At 37.0% G+C, this 21,273-nt stretch overlaps 1 protein-coding gene across 9 annotated transcripts in view; it reads right to left on the reverse strand.

The window, feature by feature from the left end:
* CEP112 (centrosomal protein 112) overlaps positions 1-21,273 on the reverse strand; it is a 360,739-nt gene that overhangs the window by 92,528 nt on the left and 246,938 nt on the right. For 8 of the 9 annotated variants that reach the window (XR_005227706.2, XM_007055085.4, XM_037914554.2 and 5 more), the window contains 2 exons: positions 19,200-19,262; positions 14,278-14,427 (listed from right to left, as the gene is read on the reverse strand). The exons of the other annotated variant lie outside the window; for it this stretch is intronic. Coding sequence is in view for 7 of the 8 variants with exons in the window: in XM_007055085.4 (XP_007055147.2) it covers positions 14,278-14,427; positions 19,200-19,262 (213 nt within the window). In the remaining variant the exon portion in view is untranslated. The remainder of the gene's footprint in view (positions 1-14,277; positions 14,428-19,199; positions 19,263-21,273) is intronic. 9 annotated transcript variants of the gene reach the window in all.

A 21,273-nucleotide genomic window follows, 5' to 3' on the forward strand; every position in this document is an offset into this window, starting at 1 on the left:
GAGGTTGTCAAAGTCTGCTTTTCTGAAGTCCAGGGTCCGTATTCTGCTGCTCTCCTTTCTTCCTTGTGTCAGGATCCTGAACTCAACCATCTCATGGTCACTGCCTCCCAGGTTCCCATCCACTTTTGCGTCCCCTACTAATTCTTCCCGGTTTGTGAGCAGCAGGTCAAAAAGGGCTCTGCCCCTAGTTGGTTCCTCCAGCACTTGCACCAGGAAATTGTCCCCTACACTTTCCAAAAACTTCCTGGATTGTCTGTGCACCGCTGTATTGCTCTCCCAGCAGATGATTGAAGGGTGATTGAAGTCTCCCATGAGAACCAGGGCCTGCGATCTAGTAACTTCCGTTAGTTGCTGGAAGAAAGCCTCGTCCACCTCATCCCCCTGGTCCGGTGGTCTATAGCAGGCTCCCACCATGACATCACCCTTGTTGCTCACACTTCTAAACTTAATCCAGAGACTCTCAGGTTTTTCTGCAGTTTCATAGCGGAGCTCTGAGCAGTCATACTGCTCTCTTACATACAATGCAACTCCCCCACCTTTAATGCCCTGCTTGTCCTTCCTGAACAGTTTATATCCATCCATGACAGTACTCCAGTCATGTGAGTTATCCCACCAAGTCTCTGTTATTCCAATCACATCATAATTCCTTGACTGTGCCAGGACTTCCAGTTCTCCCTGCTTGTTTCCCAGGCTTCTTGCATTTCTGTACAGGCACTTGAGATAACTTCCTGTTTGTCCTGCTTTCTTAGTATGAGGCAGGAGCCCTCCCCTCTCGCGCTCTCCAGCTTGTGCTCCCTCCCGGTATCCTATGTCCCCATTTACCTCAGGGCTTTGGTCTCCTTCCCCCAGTGAACCTAGTTTAAAGCCCTCCTCACTAGGTTGGCCAGCCTGCTTGCGAAGATGCTCTTCCCTCTCTTTGTTAGGTGGAGCCCGTCTCTGCCTCGCGCTCCTCCTCTTTCTGATATGCACCTTCTTCCAGGTGTCTGAGATCAAGTTTCACTGGTTTTACTGTCACTGTCTTTTCCACTTATATGCACTCCCAATCAGCTAAGACAATGTCATTATTTTTCTATTAGAGATTAATTCATCAATACTTGTACAATGGTCCTAGAAAAGACTCTGCTCCAGCTACTACAAACTGGTCTGCTATGACAGTGAATTCTGAGGGTAGGTAGCCTATCTACATGCCCATCACAAATATATCTGCCTCATCTTCTGAATCCCACCCCATCACATCATCTAATGACAGACAGTAAATGCAGTTTAATTTTTAAAGGAATTACATTTAACATAAATATACAGGGGGCAAAGTGAATGGAGAAGGTGTCAACCTTCATCAAAGGACAAAGAAGATTAGGGTATAGATACTGGGAACAAGAGTTAAGATATGGTGGAAAAGTGCTTAAAAGTAGGATAGATATGTTTGTTGTGGGATGAAGGAGATCGGTGGACAGTAATCTATGAAAGAGGATGGATTTATAGTAGCTCAGATGAGAAAAGAATTAAGAAGAGGAAAAGCGTATTTGGTTACAATAAACTGTATCCTGAGCTAATAAAGGCCTTGAAATGTATCTGCTGTAAGAACCCCAGACCTCTAAATATATTTAGCCTCTGAGGTGTTGATTACCTCCTAAAAAAGAAACACACAAGTTACTATCTAAGATTTTGAAAATGAGAAAAAAGTTTCCAAGCCAGCGTCTTCACAAAGGTACAAAATGTTACAGAGGTTAAAATGTTTGAACAATGTTGGATCAATGCTAAGTGAATTACTGCGAAACCTACTTAGCACATATTAAGCAAAACAGGCCCTTTTAATTTTCTCTTACTTTTTATGTATGTATAGTACCAAATATCTCTGAGATATAGATGACATTTTTTAAATGCAAAAGCATTAAGAAAAACAGAACAGGTCAAGTGCTTAAGCCCCACCAGTTTTTCATTTGTGCAGTTACATTTCATAGGCAACATTTTAAAGAAACAGAAGGCAAAACTGCAACTAAAGAAGCCAATAAAGTTTCAGATCATTAGAGACATGTGCTGGCAAGGCTGAACTCACAACAGGGCCAAACTCCACTTGCAAATGTGAATTTTATAGTATACAGGAAGGAGAGGTGGTTTTTGGGTAGAGGGCAACAGGAATGAAAAAATAGTATATAAAATAAATGGAAGAAAACACTTAAAGTGAAGAACATTAAGACTGACAACTCAGACCGCACTATAATCTCTGCGCATCCATCTCCTTCTGTTTTCCGGTGTCTTTTTCTGGTTTGCAAGCATTACACTACTGTGGGTAAAGGCTATATGGGTATTCTGGTAGAGCTGAGGAAACACATAATACCAAGGGGTGAGCTGATTATGGCTGTTTGGCAAATAGTCGTGGTCAAGGGTGTTACCAGGTATGCAGACAATTAGAACCTGCTGATATGATTCAAATTATTACATAGCCTCTCGTAATTACTGCTTTTACTCTGGTGAATTGCAAGTGCTAAACTGTAAAGGATATGAATTATATTAACTTTAGAAACAAAAATATAAGGAATCTAAATATATCCCTATAAGGACAAACTGTCACTTTTTTTTTTTTTTTTTCCCCCAAACGCTAGAGGAAACCATTACATTTCCCAGCTTCTCCTGCAAACCATCTGTTAAAGGCTGGACTGTTCCATAGTGTGCAAAGGTCCCAACAGGTGTCTAACATTTGGTGATCTGAATTTTTACTTTACAATTTCATTCAGCTTCTCCCTTACCTGTTAAGAAGCATCAAATGAATTTACTTTTCATATTTTCTCTCATTTGTATTTCTATCTGATCTTCAGCATATTATCTTGGAAGTAAACACTAGGCCAGATAGTGCCTGGTGTCTCTTGGCACAGAATCGATGGGGGCAGTCAATTCTGGGGTATCCTCCTCCTCTCAGTAGGGACACTTCCCTTCATGAGACTTTGCAGGGATGAAAACTGCATGTGGAGAGGGGGTGGAAACAGGGTGAGGCTGTCCTTGCATACTTTTTTCCTTGCAAGTACTGTACTATAATTTGGAAAGTGCCTTTATTCTAAACTCCACTCACATGAGAAAGTGGCAGATATATGGCAGCTAACGCTGCTCTCTTTTAGTATTTCCTTGTAACTAATCTTTAATGCTAACGGGACTGTATGTATTTCCATTTTGTATAGAAAACAGAGCTATATTTATAAAAATAAAGGCAGTGCCTTCCAGGAATGACAGGACAGTGATACTGGCCACTCACTGCTGATATTAATGTTACGTCTTAAAGTACAATGGTCACCATTAAAAATTTACCATTGGTCAACAGTTACCACTCAGTGGCATTACAGATGCAACAGTTCCCCGACCTATACTTAAAAAAAAGAAAAGAAATTAGCATAATAAACAATAAATACTCATGTTAATAAGGATCATTCTATTCTTCTATGTATTTATCATTTCAAGAAGAATGGTTTGTTCTCTTTTGTCATGTTTTTTGTTTTTTAGTAAGTTGCGACTAAATTCAGGAGAACTTCGCATGCACAGAAAAGCCTGCTGTAATACTAGCTTTGGTATGTTTCCTGCCCCTTCCTACTAGATCTATTTGAGGTTCAGAATCATAAGCAGAACTATTGTGCCAGCAAAAAAAAGCTAAAAGGGAATCTGAATATTCCTAAAATCAATAAAAACTTTAGCAAGACATTTTTCATGTATGAAGTTGAAGTCCTCGGTGACCTCCTCTGCTGATATGCATTCATCAGATACCATCATGATTAGTCAACAAAGGATCACAGCCTATATTACTATGAAAAAGCTTGCAAATAATTTGTTACACAAAATAACATTGTAAATTGTGCATGTGTGTTGCATGTCTGTTTCTCTTTTGGAATACTCCAGTGTAATATGGTATTAGTTTATCTCACCCTTAGGCGGGGACAGTTTGTATATAAAAAAAAGTATTGAAATATATGTTGATAACTAAACCTGGCCCGTATGTTAATTTGCCAAAACCTATAACTTGTGTTATTGTGCCAAGCTTTCAAATGTACCTATGGAGTAATAAATGTTTGTGACCTTATGGAAAGTTTGCTTTGAAGATGTTTATTTGCTTCAGCAATCTTTTGCTGGTGAGTATACAGTTCATGCATATTGTGTTTCCACCTATACTGCCGGAAGAGCCTCCAAGTCGAGGCAGTTCCAGAAGAGAGAAGGAAGAAGGCAGGATTCCAAAAAGTCATTGGAAATGGAATAAAGAACAACCCTTGGAAAGTCAAAAGAGTGCTATGCACAGACTGTTTTACAGGTACCTAGCATTTGGAGAACATTAGATACTTTAACTTTTTTTTTGTAAGCAAAGTCACAGACTTTTGAGCAAGAGTTCTTCCTCTCAGTACCTATCCCGGACACAAAGGCTGTCTGAAACATGGTTTCTGGGTTTCCTCCCCCAATTCTTTCTTTCCAAACCTAGCATTCTCCCCAGCATGTGTCCCAGTGCTCTGTGGGAGAGCAGATCCTCTCTGAAATGCAGGGAACAGACAATTGACCAGTCTATTATTTTCCCCTGAGTGGCAGCTTTTAAGAAACTAATTTCCTTATATCACAATTTTTAAAACACTTTTTTTCTACCCGTCTTTACTGGTTCATTGGTTAAACTGTATACATGTATCTCAAGCATATTATTTTAGTTAGTAGCCATACGATGACTTTTTATTCACATACTGCTAATAGCTTAGGGCCAAAGGCACTCCAATGGTTACACTAAAGGTGAGTTTGGACCACAATATTTAAATCTTTTGGTTTTAACTACTAAAAGCAGTGACTCTGGGTTCTTTTACCTTTCTTTTCCCATTCTTCCATGGTACAATTAGAGTGTACTAAGCCATTAACTAAAACTGCAACACTAGCTAGGCAGAATTTTGTATTTACAGGTCTTTTTCTTATCTTTCATAATCCTTGCACTGGTAGATACAATTCTGGGTCCTCCCCTCCCGGAAGTGGCAATGAATGAAGAGAACTTCATGTCATGCAGTAGGAAAAGCAAAACATTGAAGACGACAACAATAATGCAAGAGAAAGTGAAAATACAACTTCAAGAGCTGCTGGAGAATAGTGGAGTGCAGTTCAGATAGTAGGCAAGTAACAGTTCTAGCCTTTGGTAAAACTTGTAAGTATTATTTCGCTGTTGGCCATGAAAAGTTTTTCAATGTGTTGAGACATGAAAAGTCAAGAGAAATGCCAGAGAGCAAAGCTAGCTGCAGGAAAAAAAGATGACTCAGTTCTTTGTCTCAGAAAGCATGTCAATGACATTATAAAGTGCTTACAGATGCTCAGCAATTCAGATTGCCTGATTGGCTGTACATTTGAAACCATGTCATTCTGAAGAGAAGATACTGTGCTGCATGCAATGGAACATTTTCTTTAACAGGAATGTGTAGTACTGTGAAAGGGAACAGGGAATTTTTTAAAATTAAAATGTCAATTAAATTAGATAATTGTGCTTTAAAGTGAACTTTTATGTCAACCTGAAAGAACCTCTGTTTTCACTCTGACACAATTCATAGAATCATAGAATTATAGAATCATAGAATGGTAGGACTGGAAGGGACCCTGAGAAGTCTTCTAGTCCAATCCCCTGCACTCAAGGCAGGACTAAGTATTATTTAGACCATCCCTGACAGGTGTTTGTCTAACTTGCTTTTTAAAAATCTTCAATGATGGAGATTCCACCAATCTCCCCAGGCAATTTATTCCAGTGCTTAACCACTCTCACAGTTAGGAATTTTTTCCTAATGTTCAACCTAAACTGCCCTTGCTGCAATTTAAGCTCATTGCTTCTTGTCCTATCCTCACAGGTTAGAGAGAACAATTTTTCTCCTTCCTACTTGTAACAACCCTTTATGTGCCAAGACAGACTTTTAAGACACCCAAGACAATAGACTCAAGGCAGTCGCATAGCTGAAAGATAGTTCATTCTCCTAAAATCAATAAGTTTGGGCCAAATCCTTAAGTCCACACACCATTTCCATTCAGGCAAAACTATTACTTATGTAAATGAAAATATTGACTGAGGAAAGACTTCAAAATGTGGCCCATCATAAAGGGGAAAACAAAAAATCCTTGGGATACTCAATAAAAACCTTTTAAATTTTACTCACCACTCCATAGGGGATGAATAACTTTCTTTGGTGGGAAAAATATCATTGGTCTTTTTCTCATGATGTTTTGAAGGATGATGATCACAAGTGAGCAGCAGATAATGTGACTGGGCTGGTAAATTTTCAGGACCATTTTATAGGTTCAAGATTTGATGTTTTTGGGCTTGCAGTCTGTTCAAATACTATATTCCTTGCTAAAAAAACACTGCAATGGTATTATTATTAAAAGACTAAAGTTACAAATTAAGAAATACAGTTCCAGAAAATGATGTGTTATGACTAATAAATATCCTGTACAACTATATGGGGCTCTATGTCAAATTGCTCATTAGGGCAATGTTTAGCTACAAACGTAATTTAAATGGACTTGAGATTCCTCTAGAGAATCTTATTGCATATTCATCTCAGAAAGAGACTTCTAATGATTGACAGAATTTGGCATGTTTGTGGATGTAGAACCACTAAAAACAATAAAACATATTCTAACCAGATGGCTTACAGAAAGGAAATCAGTGTCGACTGCAGCAGATGAATTGTTGATCTTTTCTTATGGGTAAAGATAACAGAAACAACAACATTAGCTAACTTACAAAAATCACAGTAAACTTTACACATAAAAATAATTATGAATAAAGTGGTTTCTCACTGGATGAAGAACAGAACAGGTATGTTATGTAGGATACTCAAAACACAGATACTCAACAACGTTACAATCCTACTGCATCAACGCACATCAGATAAGAAGGCAACTCAATACTCATTTGACATAAAAGAAGTCATAGGGTACAAAAAGCTGTGATCAATGGTTTCATTTTTGCACTAAACATTGCTTGCATTTAGTAATTCTTTCATAGCTTGCCAGTTACATCATCGTCACAACATTCTGAACCAATGACCATGACATTTTCATCTCCTTAGACACACAGAGCATCAGAGGGAATGGTGAACATGTAAAATGTTCCAGTGTTCCCAACGACATTTTAAAACAAACAAACAAACAAACAAACCACAGTTGGCAAACTTGTTGGCATACTTAACAAAGGAACAAAGAACTGAACTCGATGAAGATTTAACTACCTTCTCACTGCTGATGGTAGACTCACCAAAATAGGTTTGAATCACATTGCAAGTTTCCCCATACAGCTCCGACCTTAACCTGAAGAAGGGCTCTGTGAAGCATAAAAGCTTGTCTCTCTCCCCAGCAGAAGCTGGTGCAATAAAAGACATTACTTCATCCACTTTGTCTCTCTAATTGTCGGTAACTGTGCTTTATCTGTTTCCTGGGCTATTAAATGAGCAGCTTTCATGGCTACCTACAGTTCCTTGGCAGAAAAATTTGTGGACAATGACTGCAGTTCCGATAAAAGTTTTCTCTTAAAAATAAAATGTTCAGATAATCAACCAACTTTTAAAAATAAAAACAGTCACTTTGTGAAAGGAGTAATTTGAGTATGAAGCAAGGAAAGAGTCCTCCTAAATGAGTCTCTCAAAAGTGGCACATTGCACAAGTGTAAATCTACTTTACTAATATCCTCCCAAAACCTGATGAGTTTGTCCTCTTCGTTATTGATCATTTGGTATTCTGGAAATAGAATCACTGAAACAGAACAAAGCCAGAGGATAAATGTCCTTCAGCTTTAAAACAGAAAACAGCTCAGCTTACCCTGCCTGAAAGTTTTCTTTCGATAAATGCCTGTTTCACCTCAGCATTTATGTAGCAGCAGGAGATCATTTTTCAGACACACCATTCACTTCCATGGGCTTTCTTACAAAATTAAGCAAAATACTTTGAAAATTTCTTGTTTCTTAACTGTGCTTCCGACATCTAATTTTCAGGGAAAACTTCCAATAGTAGATAATAATTAGTGCTACAGGTGACAAATGTGGCTAACTAATGAATCAACACTTGCTAAAACACTTGGCGGATTATATGATAGAGCAGAAATAGTCATGGCTTCCAAAGTACCCCTCTCAAAACATACAACATAATGCAACCTAGCAGCCTCCTTTCTGAGACACATTAATTGTGTAGTAAACGACCTTGAATATTTTTCCTTTTCAAACCACTGAAGTTGTCACAATTCTCCATTAAGTTTGACTAGATCTACTAGAATTTTGGAATGTGTATATGTTGTTGATTTTATATATTTTTTCTGTTAAAAGGATCCTGACTGTTTCCAAACTCATTCCAATGATAGAACACTACATGTAGATTTAGTGTTGCTTGGTTCCTGAAACTTGCCTCATAGAGGCGAAGAATGCTCTTGGGGTTAAGGCACTGAACTGGAACTCCAGAGATCTGGGTTCATCCCTAATACTGCCACAAACTCACTGTGTATCTTTGGGCAAATCACTAAATTTCACTGTACCAGTTCCCCAAAGCATTAACACTTTCTTTCTCCCATGCTTTATCTTGTCAATTTAGATTGTAAGCTGTTTGGGGTAAAAAACATCTCTCTGTGTTCGTGCAGTGCCTATCACAATGGGATGCCAGTTTTGGTTGCAACCTCCAGACACTATCTGGAATATAAAGAAACACACAAACACACACTGGCTTGCCCTGAACCTCTGACATTACAGAGTGCTACAGTGAAATTCTAAGATGTATGCAGAAGACAAATGGACAGAATGGTTTAGGAGGGTTTTCCATAGCTCACTGAGGAGCTTAGACACATTTCTTATAAAAACGTGAAACATTATTTACACAGCATGGCTGATGAGAAAACAGAACTACAGGAAAAATTAGCATATTCAAGAGGTTTTAAAAAGCATGGCTGTTCCAACGTTCAGTATGTGTGACAGGTTTGTAAATACTACAGGTACATTTTTGCCAACTATGTTCTGGAAATAAGGTGTCAGGCGCCCTAACAAAAATATTCTGAATGCTTTAAATACCCTAAGGCTTAAAATAATTTGTTTTATTTTAAGAAGGAACCAAACATGAAAGGGCAAAGGAGAAGGGAGGATTATCCAAATAAAAAAAGAAGGGCATACAGCCAGCCATGCAGCCCTGTTGCAGAATGTTATAAGATGTGCAGGAGTCTTGGGCTAGAAGGCAGACTCGGAATCCAAGTGCTAAGCCCACAGACTCAGGGCTTGTCTACATGGGGAAATGTCCGGCATAGCTGTATTGGAATAATTATTCCACTATAATTTTACCAATATAAATCCCTCAAATAAAAGTGAACAGTGTCCGCTCAGGGACCTATATCAGTATAACTATAGCAAAGTAATTATTCTGGTATGCCTGGAAATTTTCCTGTATAGACATGCCCTCAGACTAACATATGCATCAGAGACAATTCTTTTCCTGTCCCCAGATGTGACAACACCCAGGAAATAAATCGTAGTGATGCAAACAATATATAATGTGCACAGAGGTACATACTATTTTTTAAAAACGCTACTGTGTTTTAAGTACAACCATTTCTGTCTTGGCCCCATATTTATAACTAAAATATGCTTCTGCATTATTTTTTTCTTAAAGTAGTTAAGGGACACTGAAGGAAAATGGTCTTTTACAATTATTGAAACGAAAAGATAACGCCATAAGACATTATTTCTTAGAAAACCCTGGAGTCCCATTTATTAACAGACAGCAATTTGGTGCTAAATGGGGTGAAATACAAACTGAGTGTTGCCCTGAAATATTTTGCCAACAGATCACAACATGCTAATGAGATTTTGCCCAACCTTATGAATATTAATTCAGGTGGATAGAATTCTCAACAGAAACCCTGAGTCAGTGACAAAAACCTACATAAAATAGAAGTTCCTCCTTATAAGGAAAACAGAATATATTTTTTATTCAATTCTACCTTTCCCACTTTGTGCTTTCCAATGTTAATGTATGTTTAGAGCCAATTTTGTGATGTGGAGACTCCACCTAATCATTAATTGCCCCCCCTAAAATCCTTGAAAAACAATTCTGCAGCTCTAAAGCACTTTCCATAAAAGGATCCCAGAGCATTTCACAAAACATAAGGAATTAAGGCTGGAATTTCAGAAGTAGCCTAAGAAAATTAGGTGCCCAAATCCCACTGAAATTCAGTAGGAGTTAGGTGCTTAACTCCCTTAGGCACATTCTGAAATCCCAGCTTAAAGCCTCACAAAAACCTTTGCAAGGTCGGTATTATCCCAATGTATATTTGAGCATAAGCTTTCGTGGTGTCTGTAACTCTAGAATTCAATTTTTTCGTTAATCTGCCAGAGCCCAAACTAACTGACTTTAAGGGCACAGTGCTTAGGTTTTTTGGGTTGGATTTTTTTTTTTTTTAGTTTTAGCAAGGGGTGGGTTAGGAATAAGAGTGGTCCTAGGAGAGTATCTGTGTTTTATTAATGGCAATCCGTTTTTTGGATTGGTATTAACATATGATTCAAGCAACCGGTGATTTTCCCAGTTTGTATATTTTTATATTATTTTTATATAGTACCTAGAATTATTAGGATGGAAGGCTTTTATACCTCATGTGATATACACAACACACATCCACACAGGCTGGGAACTTCAAAAGGGCATAGGGGGAAAAATACAAGCGCATACACCTTTATAAAATGCATACATCCCTTGTACATGTAAAGATACATACACAAAGTTATCGTTGAGGAGATAAAAACACGACAAAACACAAATCACTAAAGACAGTAAATGTTTTATGTGCAGACTGAATTTAAGTTCTTTGCACAATAAAGCATCAATAGATCTTTGATGAAGCTATTTATGTCAAAGTTTAGGCCAAAATTAGGCACCATACATCGATAATTAGTCACCTAAATATATAGTCCCTATTTCTCAGATATTCAATATCTTATCAGGCCCCTTTCATTCAGGTGCTTAATGTTAGACACTGAATTCTGAAAATGTTAGCTTAACGAACTTGATTACCCTACAAATCATAGGATGTGAACATGACCTTGTAACAAACTGGCCTTCTCCTCAGCTCCCAAAGGACTCTCTGCGACACCCAGAATCTCTTTACTGGCAGTCGATTTCCCAGTATAGGCAAAACAAACAAACAGTTCCTCGGTCTACTTTGGCTTACAGCTCCCAGGGTCTTCCTCCCACTTTTTACCTCTTCTCACTGCTCCTGGTTCTTGCAGCTCTTAGGCTCTGAGGAGTCTCTTTCTTCCCCTCTAGGCCCAAGTGCCCTCTTTTAACCCTAACTGGGATCAGCAGACCAGGCACACGGTGCACTGGTTCTGCTTCCTCTTAAAGGGCCAGTGGCACCCTGTGACAGACCTAAAGGTGAATTGCGCTACTATGTTGATGGTATAAGGAAAAGAAGATTGATTAGATGGATATATTTATAAAATAAGGATATTTTGGTAGAAACTTGGTAGGATAGTAGACAATCTAGAATTTAAGGAGAAATGCAGAATCACTGCATAAAAACCTTTTGTTTTTTAGACTGTGGGGAAGGTACATATAAAACTTTACTTTCAATGAAGGGAAATGTTTTCTCTTTCTCTGTCAATTTCACTTTATTTCTTATTTTGTGTGTCTGACAGAAGGTTTTGTCATCATCACTGGAAGCAAATTCATCTACTGTGACATCCCCATTTGGAAATCACTCAAGTGACCACTCAAGAAACATCTCAGAGCAACTCAGTCTCTCTTCAAGAATGTTCTTCCTTTAAAAGGTAATAGTAATTGAAAGGTCTCATGAGATGTCAGCTAATTCCAGATAAAGGAGATTGCAATATGTCTGTTCCTCAATGTTCGTTTCAATCAACAATGCTATTTGTAGCAAATACCCCTGTTTCTGACAACAGTCTTCTGAAAAATTTATTTCATATCATCTATAAAATGCTTCTTTATCTCTCAAGCTCTTCTACCTCACCATATATTATAATGCAGGTGAAGTGACAAAGGCTAGATTTCTAAGAGACCTACTTTCGCAAATGAGCAACTTTACGCTCTAAACACAAATTGGGGGCTAGGGCCTTTATCCAGCAGAACACTTGAGCACATGCTTAACCCTAAGCATATGAAATAGTTCTGAAATGTGCTTAAGTGATCAGTGCTTTAAAAGCCTCTTTTCTATGCCTCCAGGCATGTTTAAAAGCAGGTCTCCTTGATAAGAAGTCTCTGTTGGACATCTGCCCTCATGATAAGGCTCCTTCAGTACAAGGGCTTTAAAAGAAGGACTTGTTTCCAGTGCAGTATTAGTAATGCTAAAACAGAGCTCCAGAACTCTGTGTGTAACACTTGGAAACTTTTCTCACAAACCAAAGGGCTCTCATGGAATATGCTAGCAGTGTGAGATCCCAAAAGTTCCTGAGGACCCAGCGCTGCAGCACAGTGCAGAACTCCCCTTTGGCCCCTTTTGGTTACATTATCCATACTTTTTTCATTGTATATTTTTTGCTCATGAGGATGAAACATGAAATATATGATAAATTCACACACAGTAAAGGATTCACATTAAGAAGGTCATACAATTATTCAATTATTAATGTTTGATATTTAGTAGCCACTCAATTATTTCCCATCCTTCCATTTTTACTAGATTGGTAAAATAAATTACTTGATCTTGCCATAAGTTTAACAGTGTAATTTGCTGAAAAGGATCAGATCCTCAGAAGAAAACAGATAAGCATTTTGGGAGACTTTTTTTTCAACTTATGCCCTTCTAGGGCACATAATACATGAGAATTGTTTAATATATGCATATTTCTGATGATTTAGAGCACCCTTTGAAGTCACAGGGTTTCTTGTACATTCAAAAAGTCACTTTTAAGATGAGAGGTTCTTGACTAGACTACTACTAATACATAGTTTTCTTCATTTAAAAATAAATTATATTATTAAATTCCAAAAAATTGTAACACGTGCCTTAACTATACTTGGTTTTGGGGTCACTGAGCTAATAAGAGCTACTTGTAATAATCAGATTTACGTAAGAGATTACAATCAACATCTATATACTAACACCATTAACAGAAGAGACTAGAGAATGATAGCAAAGAAAACTTTCCTCCCTTTACACAAACATACAGGAAAAATATCATGAAACAATTTATGAAAACAAAGTGAAAGGGAACATTGTGTAGACAAGATAGCAATGTCAGTGTGAATTTCATTATGCAAATTGTTAAAATATGGAGTACAAGATCAGTTGTAGCCTGGTTCTGATAGGTAAACTTCTGTAGAGCTCTCTCATATAGCCCAAGCCCCTTCCCCTAGCAAAACAGCTTTTTTGTTTAATACAAACAAAAGCCTTTCTTACAAACATAGGAAGAAGAGGTTTATCCTTTTAAACTGTGTTTATTTATGAATTTTAGGTGCAGACCCTCACAGATTAAATGTTGCTTGGTTCAGAAACTCATCTGCTCTACTCTGTTCTAAGGGGAGGAAAATGCTTTAACTAGAAACTTCCTACCATCTGAGCACCAAAAACCAGGAAAAATGCACTTCTGCTTATATAAGCATAATTTCTGAAGTCACTGGGAATCAGGCTATGTCTCAAGATCAGGTTTTCAAAGCTTAAAAAAGAAAAGAAAAAAGAGACTGGAGAATTTAACTATTATTTTTATATTATGCAGAAATATAATGAAAGAGTTTGGTACAAAAGAATATATATTTAAAGATGTGCTTAATTCCATTCCTATTCAACAAACCCCTTAAGCATGAGCTGAATTTGGAAATGGATATGTTGCTGAACCAAGGCCTTAATTCAGAAGTTGAGCAAGTGGGCCAGATTCTGAGCTAGTGCAAACTAGTATAGCTCTTCTGAAGTCACTGGTGCAGTGTTGATTTACAGTAGCTGTAGATCCGGACCAATATTTATAAATGCATACAGAATCATGCTGAAAACATGCTTAAATATATGAATGAGTTTATATGAGAATATCTTAAACTAGGTCTCCAAGAAAAAGAACAGGGCAGTTTCAAACATTTGCTTCATGTAAATGGATTGGACTTGCCAAAAAGTGACTTTTTATGCAGGCATATGAACTCCTAGAGGAAAGTTAGATTGAGTCACTGGATACATCAAAGTCAAAGTCCAGTGAATGTAATTACCGAATGCTGTATGAACAAGAATGATACCTGCATTCATTTGCCTACTGCCATGATTTCAAATTTTAATTACACGAAAACAGCTACTAGCATCAGTGACTGAACTCCGCAGATTACCTTGATTGCTCTGTCATTATCTCTAATCATCTGCTGCTTCTCATCTTCAAACTTTTGTACAACATCCTGGAGCCGCCTTTCTGCAGCAAGCTGCTGCCGGCTGCTCTCCTCTGTCAGAGAGGAAATGGTTGTCTTAAGTTCAGCTACAATCTAAAAAGAAAACAGCGTGCTAAAACTCCTTGTTCAGTGAGAGGTATGTATTTTGCATGTATTTATACTTGACACAAGAATGGAGTTGGCAAACTCCACTGTGCAAACTAAATATTTTAAATTAACATATTACACACTGGCAAGCATGAAATTCCACACAGAGGAAAGGAATATAATAAAACTGTGAATGGCATAAAACTGCTGAACACAAAATATTTGGAAGAGTTTTCCACTATAACATTCCATAATATTTACTCATCAGAACAAAGCACATCTGTGATCTCAAACATATAAGATGTTTCCAGTTTTCCACTTCATTGAAATGACTTGTTGGGATTTTTAACACGGCTTCAGAACTTTCTACAATAACAATATAAATAACAATATAACAATCAAAGAACAATGAAATAAACATGCTAATAGCTCTCTGTCTGTTTGAAAGGTATATCATAGTTGATACTGTAGATAAGAAAAAGGTGTACTTTACATACTTCACTGAAATGTTAAACTTGACAGGGCATCCCTGTGTTGTTGGGAGTAATGTATTTTATTTAACAATAAATTTGAGGTCTGGTTCAATGCCCATGGACTTTTTACATGAAACACCCGTGATTTGTTGACTATCTGAAATCTAGTTGTTTTACCCTTTTTATCACTGTAGAAAGCCATATTAAGCCACACTTCGGGGACATATATTATAGAAAGCTATGCTTAGACACAAGTGGCCTGATCCAGCAAAGCAGTTAAGCACATGTTTAACTTTAAGCATGAGAGCGGTCCCATTGACATCAATGCAACTACTGATGTGATTAAAGATAAACTGCTCTATTAGGGCCATAGAGTCCAATCCTGAAAACACTTAAGCATATGAATAGTCCAGTGATAATAACTGTACTACTCACACATGCTTCAATGTTTGCAGGACTGGGCCCCTAGACTGTGAAGAGACACAACTATTTTAAGACCACACTATTTAATTTATTTAGGAGAAAAACAGGAGCTTTCAGATGTATATCTGATAGGATTATAAATAATGTTATAAAATATTTTTAAATAAAAATATTGGAATCATGGGGAGAGGCGAAGGGAAGTAATTTTTTAAATGAATGTATTGTGAATTCATTTCCCTACAGTTTGCTAATGGATGAAAACCAGGAAGTGAGATAGACTATAAATAAAAAGTGAAATTGATCCTGCCAGTTTCAGTCACAGCAGACAGAAATGCCAAAATATACAAATGACATAAACTGCAAAATTAACATTTCTTATCTTGTTAATAATCTAAACTTTTACCAGTATCCAGTTTCATATGGACAGTATCCCTTTGAACCCTTATTTAAGTGACAACTGGTTAGACTTAATGCTTTCATAATTTTTAAGGGGCAAACTACTTGTCCGTAAAAACATAAGGGCACGGATATTGGAGGAATCTCTAATTCCTTCATCTACATGAGCAGAGAACATTATGGGGTATAAATATCAGTAACTTCTGTAAAATACAAATGTAAATTAAGAGAAAGGCAATATCTATCAAGAATGATAAATGATCAAAAATGTTCTCCTTTATGTGGAAAATTAAGTTTTACATTATTTGGGTATTATTAGGTGCCTGCAGTAACAAGGAAATTATCTTTGAAAAGGTAAAAAAAGATTATAAATGACCAGATGATATCGAGCAATATAAGAACCTACATAAGAACTTGCTATCCAGTCCTTTAGAAATGTTCAATTCTATATTTAAATACTGAGATAACGTTTTCTACCAGTGAAATCAATGGGCACAAATGTAGAGCTAATCTGAGCAAATACAACTCCAATAAAAGTTTGTAGTCTGAATTCAGCAGCAATATAAATGGTAGAGTGGGTCAGAAAATTAGCACCAAACTGGCATTTACGGGGTATTTAAAACGGAAGTAGAAGAGGGTGGTAACAAATGTAAATTGCACTCGTTTGACAGAAAATACCAAATAAGTATAAATTATATTACTTTGCCATTTACAACCAATGGGTAGTTATATCACTATGTATCTGCTGAATGTTGTCCATTTTATTTAGGGTAACAAAAAATAATAAGTTGGTTAAAATGCAGCAGTAGGAGAGGAAAGCACTGACATACTGGTAGACTTCCTCTACTAGAAGTTTACTGGATTAAGAACCTGGACATACATAAACATTTTAAAAACGTTTTAAGAAAATCTTGACAAAAGTTGACAGACAAGGAATGGCTTTGGGCAGTAATTCTCAGGGAAAAAAATCTAATTGTTTATTTTGTATAAACTTCAGAGAGAATTTCCGGGAATATCTTCTTTGTGTGGGTGTTAAAAGTGAATATTCCAAGAGGCCACAGAGAGTAAGATTAGGCCGATGTCAGCAACATAACCAAATGAAAGTTACAAATGACCTATTATTAACGTTAAGCTACAAAAAATATATTCAAACAACACTAAGGGTCTGATTCAAACCCACAAAAGTAAAGGAATTCAGAATCAAATCCCATTTTTAACTCACCCATTGTGTCAAATAACTGTAGCATACAATGTATGGTCTGTAAAATCAGCCACTGTTTAGAAACCCCTTACAATGGTTGTCTCAGAATCACCAAAAGTAGAAATGTAAAAGATTGATTAGGTCATCTAGTCCAACTCCCTGTAATAAAGGACATTCCTTACCGTATATTTGTTAATGCAATGTCCAGTTTCATTAAATGGGTCTCAAACCACTTCTCTTGGGAGACTATTCCATAGTCTAATAAATTTCATTACTATGAAGTTTGTCCTGATCTTCAGTTTAAATTTTCATTATCTTAGTTTCACAGTTTTATTCCTTATTACTCATATACTCTCTTTGTAACATCCTAAGCTATTTCTCTCCCTCCTTGATGTTTATACCTTTACATATTCAGAGCTGTTTAGATATCCCCCACCCGCCATAGACATAGCAAGGTATTACAGAGTTAGTAGCTAATGGAACTTTAACCTCAGGCCTGAATTTCTTTACATTGATGTCAAACTTTCTGGATTATATCAATCTATTTTTGAGGTTTTCTTTTTATTTCTCTTCATGGTGACATAACAAATGCAAGAGGATTTTATAAAAAGACTCTTAAGGAAGTTTTTAAAGTTAGCATTCTAGTCATTCATCCCACTTTCATGTAAATGCATGCACAGGAAATATGCATTTAGATTATTTTAGAAATGCATATTATTTATCTAGACATAACTATATAAAACATATTTACAAAGTTTTTTAATAAATGTATAGTGCCCTAAGTTTTTAGTGCAGCAGACTTGAGAGTCCTATCATATCCCACCACGGTATTTATGTCCACAGTTTTGGTGATGTTACTTTAAAAAGAAAGACTTTTGAAGGTAAAAATTCAGACTCATTATTATTAATAAACTGCAACATGTTTCTGGCTTAACAGTAAAAGAGATGATTTGAAACTTCCATGTTGCTGCCTAGTATGTGGAACCTTGAAACATTCCTTATATTTGTTGGCATTAAGGGAATATTTGACCAATATTACTTTTGCTGAGAATAAACCTTTATAACCAAACAAGTCTTCATTTGTGGTTGTGAGACTCTTGCTTCTTAGAGAAGAATGATGGCTACATGCAAATCCTCATGACAGTTTTTACACTATTAAAATTTTAATCTTCAATTGCATCTACATATTCTATCATCGTCTAAAACCACGCACTAGGAGCATTTGACTGGTATGCTGTACCAATATACTACACTGGCTAAGTGCTCCTGCTCCTGTTGGCGCAGCTTATACAGACAAAGCCGTGCTTTTACTGGTATAGTTTATTCTACCACTACCTCCTCCTGCACCAAGCAAAGGAAGCTATACCAGTAAACGCGCAGTTTTAACTCTGTAACTGCATCTACACTAGAGGGTTTTGCTGGACCAGCTATCTCAGTCATGGGTCACACCTCTTCACTCCCCCGATCAACCTAGCTGGTCCAGCAGAAGTCTGCAATGTAGATGTAGCCTAGGTTTCAATTCCATGCACAAGTTAAAATGAAGGTTTAAAGTACTCAAAAGCAATTGTGAAGAATTGCTTACGACCGCCATTTTTTTGATTGACTTTAACTGTAAGGGTAAACTGAATATACATTTTCAGTTCCCACGTCAAGGGTCATCAAAAAAACATTTTACATTAATGAACAAAAACTCCCTCCATTAAGAAAAAGCAGTTAGCTTTTATGTCATGATGTAATCTAGAATTCTTTTAAAATGTTTTGGATGTTAAAAAGCTGTGTCAGCATTCAGCAAAATGATTGGATTGGTTAAAGCCCTACAAACGGTGAACATCAAAACTGCATAGTTGGGCTCAAATCCTGTCATCAGATACGTGGCCAAGAACCACCTTGTAATAGCCTATACACTTTATGATTGTGCAAGCAACCTTTGCTGTTTTTACAAGATGCATGGTTATGCAGGCCTGCATACAGGGCCAATTTTGCCTGAGTTCTCATTAACTGGCAGTGGGAGTCAATGGTGCTCATGCTCCCGGCAGGATCTGACTCCCAATAGCTAAGAAACATCAAGCTTAAAAAAAAGGCTTTAATTGATCCATTTAATTTTCTGTTTGTTTTTTTTAAGTAATAAAATTTGGGAAAGGCAATTGATATTTGATTTTGGGGGAGTAGCAGGGAGTTTTGGACATAAGAAAAATGAAGTTCCAGAATAGAAGTAAATACATTTTTCATTTTAAGTTTCCAAACCAAGCTTACTAATTTGAGGTTTTTGTTTTCATGTTGCCTACCTGTGAAGATTTGGCCAACTTCTGACTGTATTCCTTTTCAATCTGCTTCAACCTGCTGTTGGCCTGAAATAGACACACACACACAAAAGGAAACCAGATTAGCTCAGATGAAGAATGTGTACAGACACTTTGCCACTGACCCCTACGCTTGGCACCTCATCTACATGCCTATCACTAAGCAGCTGGGATCTGTGCCAATTCCAACGCCCTTTTGTGGCAGCCAGAAAACCACAAGGGCTTGTCTTTGATCTAGGGCCAACTATTCATCACTTAAAAGAGAGGAAAAATTGTACCTCTGCTGCCAATTATTAGAAAAACATAAAGGCCTCTACGGATAAAAAAAAAAAAAAAGGAGGGGGAGAAAGAGAGAGAAGTTTATCAGGATGACTTCATCTCTGTTTGAGGAAAAAAGGGAAGAAAAAAGCCACAAGTTCCAGTGGAAGCTGTGAGGGTTCAGTGTGACATGTATTATATGATTTCATGTGCCAGCTGATGTCTGCAAGCTCCTTTTGTCAAATCTTACATTCTTTTTTAAGACTGCTGCTATTAAACTGAAAATCAAACCCAAGATGCATCAGAACCATTTGGGCCTTCTTTGACACACAGCTCTTTCCACCTCCTGGCCTATCTTTCATATCTCAAAGATAAGGAATAAAACAAAATTGGAAACAAGGCCACTCTGTTATCACAGGTAATTGAGAAGCAGGTGTAGCTGTAATCTAATAAAAAAAAAAAACCACAGCTCTTAAATTCACCATTAGTTTTCATCCAAACTAAGGACACAATTCTGAAATGGGTTGGAGTTTTAAAAGCCATTGCTGTACTATATCCGATAGACCTGTCTCAAAATGTTTCCTCATAAATGTTCTGTTAATGGTTCTCGTATTCTGGGTTCTAAAATCTGAGGCTAAACATCTGAGAAAAATGTATCTTTCAGTAAAAGAGTACTCTGAAAGCTGAGTTTTGAAGCAAGACTACGGTGAGCAGCCTTTCAAAGTGATCTTATGCAAAAAGCTCTGTTCACAACACGACAGAGGACAGAATCCATCACAAAGCCCTCATGCAGCAGCTGGCTCTGTGCAGGCAGACCCCAGTGTCAATGTGGAGCACTGCTGAAGCCAATAGGGCTCTGTATGGGCGTAGGGGCCCTGTGTGGAGCCAGTTGCAAGACTGGGATTTAAGGCTCCAAATCCTGTGAATGCATATGCATGTATCTTCACTCAAGTGAATTGTCTGATTTACTTCAATGTGACTACACATGCTTAAAGTTGCAGACATGCGTAAGTCTGCAAGATCAGAGTCTTAATGAATATACATTAAAATAGTACAGAAAATGTGAAACAGTTATTCTAGTAGAATATGAAACCTTTAAAATCAATGCCCTTCTAAATGCTATTTTTAATGTAAAATATATTAGTCAGTTAAGAAAATTTATATTTCACCAAAATATTTCATTTTTAAATCCCAAATTTCTTCAGATTTAACTAGTTCAAAGTTCTAAGACGCATAGATGTTTCCATATTTAACTATTGCATGGTATGAAATACCACTGCTCTAAAGGACCGTCAGAAACACTTTTCTAGAGAATGAGTATAATTTTTAAGTCCAAGGGAGATGAGAATGTTACCATTTAATTGAAGGACTAATCAAGTATTCTATATCATGATTGGATACGCTACCTCTAAATCTGTGCCTAAGATTCTATTAATTTCTCTAAATACTGTACTGTGTTCCTGAAGTGAAGTAAACAAAGATTCTGAAATAACAGGTGAATTATATTTAAAAGTAATCTGTTTATCTAATTTAGGTCATCTACTGAATATGGGGTCCACTCAGTCCTAGTCAATATATGACATAGTGATAGGTTAATTGTAGAAGAATTTGTTGTGCGGAAGCATCTACATCACACAGTTTGTTCCAATCTACACTTTTTTCTGTATTTAACACTTTTTTCCTTAATAGTCTTCTGGTTTCAGATCACTTATTGCCACCACTGTACATCATAAAATTATTGTAACTGGCTGTTTATCTTTAGGGCAAATTAAAAAAATACTTACGGTAGTAGAAAGATTAA

The sequence above is a fragment of the Chelonia mydas genome, chromosome 14, assembly GCF_015237465.2.
Source record: "Chelonia mydas isolate rCheMyd1 chromosome 14, rCheMyd1.pri.v2, whole genome shotgun sequence".
Classification (NCBI taxonomy): domain Eukaryota; kingdom Metazoa; phylum Chordata; order Testudines; family Cheloniidae; genus Chelonia; species Chelonia mydas.